The sequence below is a fragment of the Dermacentor silvarum genome, chromosome 4, assembly GCF_013339745.2.
Source record: "Dermacentor silvarum isolate Dsil-2018 chromosome 4, BIME_Dsil_1.4, whole genome shotgun sequence".
In the NCBI taxonomy this organism is placed as follows: Eukaryota; Metazoa; Arthropoda; class Arachnida; order Ixodida; family Ixodidae; genus Dermacentor; species Dermacentor silvarum.
Window position 1 is genome coordinate 16736479 of NC_051157.2, and position 8771 is coordinate 16745249.

Genomic DNA, 8771 nt, shown 5'->3' on the forward strand with positions numbered 1-8771 from the left:
TGGTCGTCGCTGCACAGGTACCGCCAAGTTGTTGGCTTGACGGTATACTGCGCTCCCATTTAGTTAGTTAATGTACACTATATAGAGCAACAATAGTGGCTGTTCTGCCCATTCTGTAGCCGGAATTTCGTCGCTGTTTTCAGCCGTGATGGGTGGCTCAGTGTCATGGCGCTGTGCTGCTGGTGATGAGGTCGTGGGTTCGATTACTGGCTGCTGCTGCCACGTTCTGATTGGGGTGGAATGCAGAAAATATTGTGTACTTTGAATTACGTACACGTGAGGGATCACAGTTTGGTTCAGAATAAGTTTCCTGGCTGGTGATGCCGCAGCAGCAATCGCTGGTTTGCCCACCTCCGAATCATGCTACGCAGACGCAGTCGCGCTGTTGAAGCAAAGGTTTGGCGATCGAACAAGAATCACTTAGTACCATTTGATGGCACTGCGACACTTTCCAAACGTAAAATCGGCCAACAACGTAACTAGTCTTCGAAGGTTATACTACGCGACACAGCTAAACATCCGCTGCCTGGGTGCTCTTTACGTGCCATCTCTAACATTCTCAGTGATGCTCATCGACATCCTTGAACAGGCTCTATCTCGCGACGTCATCCTCAGTTTTATACGAGAAAAACGAGGCCGCGCTTTGAGGTCACAGTCATCTGACAGTCGCTCTGCTCAAGCCTCTGAGTCAGTTTCACTGGCAGTTACGTTAGACGCTGAACGATCTGCTACAGTTTATGCGAGTGGAACTGGAAAGCAGAGAGCAATGCGCGTCACCATCTCAGTGACCTGCCATAGATGAGAGCAAGGACAGACGACTTAGCAGTACCCCTACGGCATCCGTTTTGCATGCTACATCTGCTGCACGATTGGAATGCTTCTTCTGTCACGCTCATCAACATGGGACGCGCAGTGAAGGATCGCAATTTGGTTCAGAATAATACGTCCCTCATTGTTATACTGCTAAAATTTGGGACCGTTTCATATATCTTATTCAGTATCCTCAATTCAGCGGCGAATGGCAAGTTTTCTAATGTGCCCGACTGTTGCTTCAACGCTATACGCGCGACAATATGCACGACAGAATGCATGCCTGGCGTTTGCCTTTGGAACACTGAAACCTCCCTTCAATTCGCATCTCATTTATCTCTCTCACTCTCTCTGTCTTTTCATAGCCATATAGGGATGGAAGGTGAGGAATGTTGAAGGTGTTCTCTGGCTTCAACCATACACTGTGCATAATTGAAAACGCCCATGTATGCATGTAGCGCTTTTTATTTGGCTATTCTCGCTATTCAAAGCACAAAATCTATGTTCAGTGAGGACACGTTCACATTCTAATCATATTTTTACCCCAAAGTAACAATGCACGCCAAATATTAACAGAGTGCATCAAATATTCACCTATACGCATCCCTAATTATGGAAATCACGATCTGAAGGTCTTCTCGTACGCAACAGTAGCACACGCTGTACGGTTGCGCATGAAGATATTTTTGCCTTCTCATTCGCTTGGTAGCTGGGCGTAGGCGTTATGGTTTGGCTTCGGCGTATTTTCGGCTCCTAATTCCCATTGCAGGTCGCGTGTAGGTGCATCAGAACACCCGAAAGGTGTTTCGTGTCGCCGTGCATGAACGCAGTAATTACGCCTCCTAAATTATGCAAGATTGGGAGACAAAGCACGCTGATCTCGGGAACAAAGTTCCGTTTACTTTGGTGCGCGCATAATACGTGCGTATTTCTGATGATGCGTGCACGTAGCGTGAATGCGCGATATTATTTTTTCCCCTTTTACTGGTGGCTGGCAGTTGCCGGTCTTGCGCAAACAACCTAACATATAGGGAATATGTAGGTTAATGCAATGATGTTTCTATAAGAAAACTTGAGGCAGTGCAGGCAGTCGTTCGACGATGGACCCTGGGGATTATGGATATAGATTTTTCTGTGCAATACGGCACGCACGGCTTTGTTGAGACAGCATATTCCAAACTTTGTTATTACTCTTCATAGATCTGTTATATTGAGTGTTCGATTCTTCACATATTTACGTCTCTTACGTTCACGAATAATTAATTTTATTGCGTAATTTCAGCGCCTATATAAATCTTGAGATAATAGGATATTAGCGTTGATAAATTTTGGTGATATAAATGGTAAAGCTAATCGTTGTTATATTGTGATTTCTGATATTCTAAACATTTGTTTTTGTTTTCGATGTCTCGAAAATTCACAACTACAGAGTATGTTGTGGCGCTAATCACTGCCATATAAATCATTTGTGATGATAAAAAAATTGCAGTGAGGTCAGTCGATCGAAGCCAGACGGACGAAGGACTACTGGCTTCTCATTTAAATCAAGACTCAATGAAGACCGGCAGATCGAAATACACTGCGTTTAGGAACTATGTGAACCGCAGGGTTAAGTGGCCCGGACGAGCTTGCCGACGTCTCGATAGGTTTACCTATCTTTGTCAAAGGCGACCTTTTCATGCGTCCTCGGCGGGTTTTATAGCCACATCAAACTTACACGCCGACGATGACAAGGCCCGCCTTTGCGTGGGTAGATGAACTTACAGAAATGTCGGCAAGCCTGTCTGAGGCACCTCAGTCTGTGGTTCATCCAGCCATGCATTCATCCGCAACTTTGCGTTTAGTATCGCCGAGAGCTTTGCAAGTCCCTTACGTTCGTCTGTTCTGTGGTCGCAGGTTTGTCTCCAAACGGCATCAGCAGCGGCTCTTCCGCTGCGGGCGACGACAACACAAGCGGCGGCGGCGGTGCTGGTGGCGGCAAGCGGGTGCGCACAGCGTTCACCAGCACCCAGCTGCTGGAGCTGGAGCGCGAGTTCACCTCCAACATGTACCTGTCGCGGCTGCGGCGCATCGAGATCGCCACCTACCTCAAGCTGTCCGAGAAGCAGGTCAAGATCTGGTTCCAGAACAGGCGCGTCAAGTACAAGAAGGAGAGCAACCACGGGCGCCGGCAGCTGCCGCCGAACCACCAGTGCCAATGCAGCAGCGCCGCCGCTCTGCGATTCGCCAGGAGGCAGGACGTGTCGCCTTCGGCCAAGTGCGAGGCCAGAGCGAAGCCCACGAAGTCGTCGACGCTGTCGGGAGACAGCGAAGACGACGCCGAACTGAACGTGTGCAGCTCCTCGCAGGACTCGGCCGACGCTTGTGCGCACGCGATGAACACGGACTGCGAGGAGAGCGACGGTTGATCTTGGTGGTCTTTGACTTGCGAACAAGCCTCGCTGGTTTCGTACTCTGGCTTCTAGCTGGTAGTGCAGCAGCTGCTCTGGGTTTCCAGAAGCGGCAATCGTTGTACGCTACTTGAACTGTGCTCACAAATGCCTCATGTTGAGGAGGAGTAGGAGTGTTGCTTGCTGCCGGCGGGCCTATAGCCTTGCAAAACATGCCCGTGATGGCGTCGCTGTGGCGACACTAATCGAGTGTGGTAGGCCCTGAAGCTCACCACAATACAACTGGTTAGCACAAGGACATCCGGTGACTCAAGGGAAGACTAAAGGCGAGATCGGATTTGAACCGGGGTGCGACAGACTGCGTGCCATTCATTCCACGTTTCTCCGATATTCCACCCTCACGGCTCAGTATCCCACCCACACTGCAAGCTCTGTAGCAGTGCTGTAGCTCTACTTCAGTCCTCCGGAAGTTGACTGCTGTAGAATCGATGCCGTAGGAGTGAAGAATAGCTTGCAAGCGGAGTGAATGCAAGACTGGCTAACCCTCATGGCCTCCAAGGTGACGGTGCAACGTCTGTTCGGCATCCACGGACGCCATAATTTGATGTCACTTACACGATGTTAGCAAATGCCTTATGTTGAGGACAACTGAAGTATCCGGGCCTGGTAATGAACGAATGATCGCATGGAGAATGGCGGCTGCTCTGGAGGGGCGAGAAGCTCGAACTGCACGTCCGAGATGATGTCACGACCATTGGTATAGACTGTGTCGACATCCACGCAGTGATTGTGTTTTGATAACGTTGTGACGCAGCCGTTTGATACTTTTGAAAGCGATACGCTGCTCCGTGGTTGATATTGAGCTAACAGAACTCAGAACATGATGTTGTGAGAGGCGCAGTGTGCGCGACACGCTGAGCGCTCTTACGGAGAGGAAAGAGCTGACGCCTGTTTTTGAAGAGAATCATCTACAGCAATCAGATAACTCTCGAGCAGCCTAACAACTGCACTGATTCAAGATTTATAGAAGTCGAAGTTCTGTGGTTGCTTCTGTGCTTTGAAAACAAACATTTCATGTGCGAATAAAAGCTTTGGGCAATTTCAGAGACGAGGATCATTCTCAAGTCGTGGAAACTGCCATGGAAATTAGAACGTTGCTGCAGCAGGTTTAACGAACTGTCGAGCAGGATTGACCCGTAGTTTCTTTGTTAATTGTTTTACTATCTCTCTCATTTAGGTTTGTCTCTGGTAAAATACAGGGTTATCGTGGACGGAAGAAATTGCCGAACACGCCTTCATTACTCCAGTAGAAATGGAGGCTAGAGAGGCATAGTGTACAGGAGGCAAAGTATTACGACATCAGTATGGGCAAGGCTCATTCACCCTGGAAGCATACTCGCTCGCCAGACATGTCTGACCACATTTTTTGCTGTGGGGGAGCATGAAGTCCCACGTGAGCCACAAAGTACGCAGCACAGTGTTAACAGAAAATTTCTGGCGGAGTCTTCTATCCTTCACAGAACTTCAGTATTGAGTGACGTGATTAGAAAATCGGTCAACGGCTGATATAACCAAATGCACAGCACCCATGTATTTAGATTTAGGTGTACGTTAAAGAACCCCAGGCGGTCCAAATTTCCGGAGTCCCCCACTACGGCGTGCCTCATAATCAGATTGTGGTTTTGGCACGTAAAACCCCATAATTTAATTTTTAATCCAAACAAGACAAACAAATCGTAGGAAGCTGGAGATTTGAACTGGTGAACACTGCAGGCGAATAAGGAAAGCATCAGCACATGAGCCATCGTTTCGACAAGAACACTTGTCTTCGTCAGAATCTAGTGAATACAGGTCTACCCGCAAACATTTTGCCTCCAGGCTGATGCATACGTCATTCGCTTACACACTGATTATTGCATTAACCAAGTTGGTCTAAGTATAAGAATTGCGCGGTGACCGCAGGAGTCCGCCGAGAGATGCGCAGTTTGCCGTCGGCGAAGCCTGTTGTGCCTGTATCACAAGAACACGAGCGAAGACTGATCACGGGAGGCCCCAATTCAGTCTCCGACTCCGGGATCTCCTCCTGCGTATCAGATTTTGTAATAACAACCTTATATGTACCGTAATCAAATCTGATTGTGAATCATGATTATGACAGGGCGCTGAGACCTCGCAGGAGGAAACAAAACCGATAGCCTTACCTGCATGCACAGGCAAGTATCAGCGCAATCATGTAATGATTATTTCATTGTCATCACATGTACGTATATTGCTACCCATCTTTTGTTCGATCAGTATCGTATATTGGAACGAAAGATGTTAGGCCTAACGTTAAGAGACAGGAAGAAAGCGGTGTGGATCAGAGAACAAACGGGTATAGCCGATATTCTAGTTTACATTAAGCGGGAAAAATGGAACTGGGCAGGCCATGTAATGCGTAGGATGTATAACCGGTGGACCATTAGGGTTACAGAATGGATACCAAGAGAAGGGAAGCGCAGTCGAGGACGGCAGAAAACTAGGTGGGGTGATGAAGTTAGGAAATTTGCAGGCGCAAGTTGGAATCAGCTAACGCAAGACAGGGGTAATTGGAGATCGCAGGGAGAGGCCTTCGTTCTTCAGTGGACATAAATATAGGCTGCTGCTGCTGCTGCTGCTGCTGCTGATGATGATGATGGTTGTATATTGGCTAGTAGAAACCTGGCCTGAACCGCCGTGTAATTCCCAGCACATTTTTTAAAGTACGACTTAAACGTCGCCGGCTTGAAAAGTGTTCACTTTCGACGCTAGGGAGAGAAAAATGAAGAGTTAAACACACGCTAACACTATACTTACCTTCTTAGCCTATTAGCGCCATAACTTAAAGTTGAAATCATAAAAGTCGGGAATGTCGACTATACTACATTTGGTACAAGTATCCCTGTGAAGGTTCAATAAAGATAGTCATGCCTAGGTTTTAGGCATCCCCGAGGATCTTGGCTGCTTTACAGGCAGCGGCCAAGGCACTGCCTCGAAACACAAATAGACGCAATTCCCAACTGGACCTGGCTCTATATACAAATGTCAGTGCGATACAAGGCCATTGACAGAGGCATTTGCTCCTCGTGATTTGTTACATGATCATAACCATCTATCGCACTACGCATGACGGAATACTTAACCGCGAATATGTCAAATAACTCTTGGCTCAGTATAAGTTATTTGGTCCGGTGCACTTTATTCGCTTAAGAAAAGAAAAAAAAAAAAGCAGTGCACTTACAACTCAAGTTCATTGGAAAGATCTTGCTAAATTTGTACTTCTGTTTACACTTTTAGGTTCATTGTCTTTTTCTTTTTTCTGACAACGGGCATTTTCGTCAGTGTATCAAACTATCGAGTAACCCGATATTTTAATGTCGTGGGGTTTATTTAAGGTCGCATCACTTATTGCGTTATGCTTTACGTTACGCACGCTACAACGCATCACAGGTAATGAAGGCAATACATTGCAGGGGTGATCAAAGAGCTCATCATTCACTGCAACGGTTCATCGCCTTTAGATTCACGAAACGATAAACATACGTATATTCAATTTTTGTTCACCTGATATAATTACGCAGACGTTCGCATTTAGTTGCAAGCAGGCATCCACAACACTGAACACGTTCACATGCGCACAGTATTCACAAAGCCTTTTGGCTCGCAAGAACTCTTTACCATTAGTCGGCCAGGTCATATTATTAGCATTCGCTAATAATATGACCAGCATCAGAATTGTCTCAAGTTTGCTCTTACGAACAATTCTAGCATAATAGGTCTTTATAAATACGGGCCATAATTTGTATCAAGGCGCCGCTATACCTTTATAAAGCGGGAGTCCATCCAAACTATCCTTCAGACTGCAGTCTGTGGATTTATATTCCTAACAAAAAATTACTACTGGACTTTATTGAAAAGAACCATTTATATATGTATTATAAGATGCGCCATATTATGCTGCAGGGCGAGCTATCGAAATAAAGAAAAAGAAAGACTAACAGTTGGGTGTTGTTTTCGCTATAAATCGAACATACTGTAAATGTTTCTGGTTTAATCGTTTAATGTACATAGTCTTCGCAATTGATGACTCGACTAAAATCTGAGATTGAATAATTAGGTCTTGCATGCAGGAACTTGAGTGGGAAAACGCAAACACTGGCACGCAATATTCATGTCCCTCGCGAGGTTCATTTGCACTTGAAAAGAAAAGGAAGAGAAGTTGAAGATTTATTTGCAGTGCTGATTAAAATTATGTAAATATTAATCAGTTATAGAAGACAGCTGAAACAAGGAAGTAGGTACAGCACGTATTGGTCATATTACGCGCTGTGTCAATGTTAGCTCTGCAGCTCTCTTTTATTGCAGAGCCCTCTTATACAACACGAAGATAGATAGATAGATAGATAGATAGATAGATAGATAGATAGATAGATAGATAGATAGATAGATAGATTGATAGATTGATTGATTGATTGGTTGATGTGACTTATTTTTGAGGAATAGTTTTTTAAATTAATATGAAATGAAAGGAGAGGCCGGTACCATTACTGACGTCGGCTACTCCTTTTCGCAGCGCAAGCAAAACAAAAGCACAAAAAAGTGATATGCACTGGCGACGGTCAAATAGTACTCACATTTGCCAACAGAAAGTAAAAGGACCCTAAGGAAGAAAGTAAAAGGACCCTAAGAGACATACACGGTTCCGTAAACGAGTGAAAGTGTACCAAAGTGTCTGAAAACACGCACATTAGGCCAGTCTACGCACATGTAACATGCTATACAACCTCTGATATTCAAAGAAAATGTGAGACCATGATATATTTAGCAATAACCTAACATGTTTGTTTTGTTCCAAGAAGTTTTTTAAAAGCCATAAGTGTTTTTTTTTTTCGATAGCTGTATTCTTGGCCATGATCCAAGTATTTTTGTCAGAGTGATAGGTCTGCGATCCAACATTAAATTGGACTTTATAGTCGTCGCCTCGCGGTATGGTGTCACAGACACTCGAGAACAAGGTGTTCATCAGCGTGGCCACAGTGGCACTGCGGACTAGCAACGCGTTGAGTCCTGTGTAAGAAGTGACGCGCGAATGCTGTCCCAAGCCGCAGACAGTGCAATAAAGTTACAAAGTTTCTATTGTCGTTCAACTTTGGTTTAACGGACAGTTGAATGCTAGGAAGAATAACTCTGAGAACTTTGATTTCTGATCAAACCACGTGTTTGTGCTCCTCTTTATACACAGCGGGATGCTTGCTTGCTTTTAAATAGAAACAGTACAGTTAAATAGAAGTTCGTTTTTTTTTTTTTTGCGTATACCCTCCCTGTTCTGGCGTGGCTGCTGCTGCTGCTGCTGCTCCTGTCTGGTGCTGGGTCGGTCTCGGCGTATATATATGTGGTGCATATATATAGGAAGGCTATGTGTACGCCGAATGCAAGTGGCAAGAAACGGGCTTATATAGCCCCTGTATGCTGACCGACAGAATAGTCCCTGTAAGCGCACCTCTGTTCTTCGTTATATAAAAATAAGTTCCTACATAGAACCTGGACATATAA

The 8771-nt window shown here is 45.5% G+C and overlaps 1 protein-coding gene across 1 annotated transcript in view; it reads left to right on the plus strand.

Annotated features, from left to right (window-relative positions):
• LOC119448264 (GS homeobox 2) overlaps nt 1-4297 on the plus strand; it is a 55949-nt gene extending 51652 nt beyond the window's left edge. Inside the window, exon 3 of the mRNA XM_037711667.2 lies at nt 2707-4297. Within this exon, the coding sequence (XP_037567595.2) occupies nt 2707-3218 (512 nt within the window). The 3' untranslated portion in view covers nt 3219-4297. The remainder of the gene's footprint in view (nt 1-2706) is intronic.
• Nucleotides 4298-8771: the final 4474 nt, after the last annotated feature.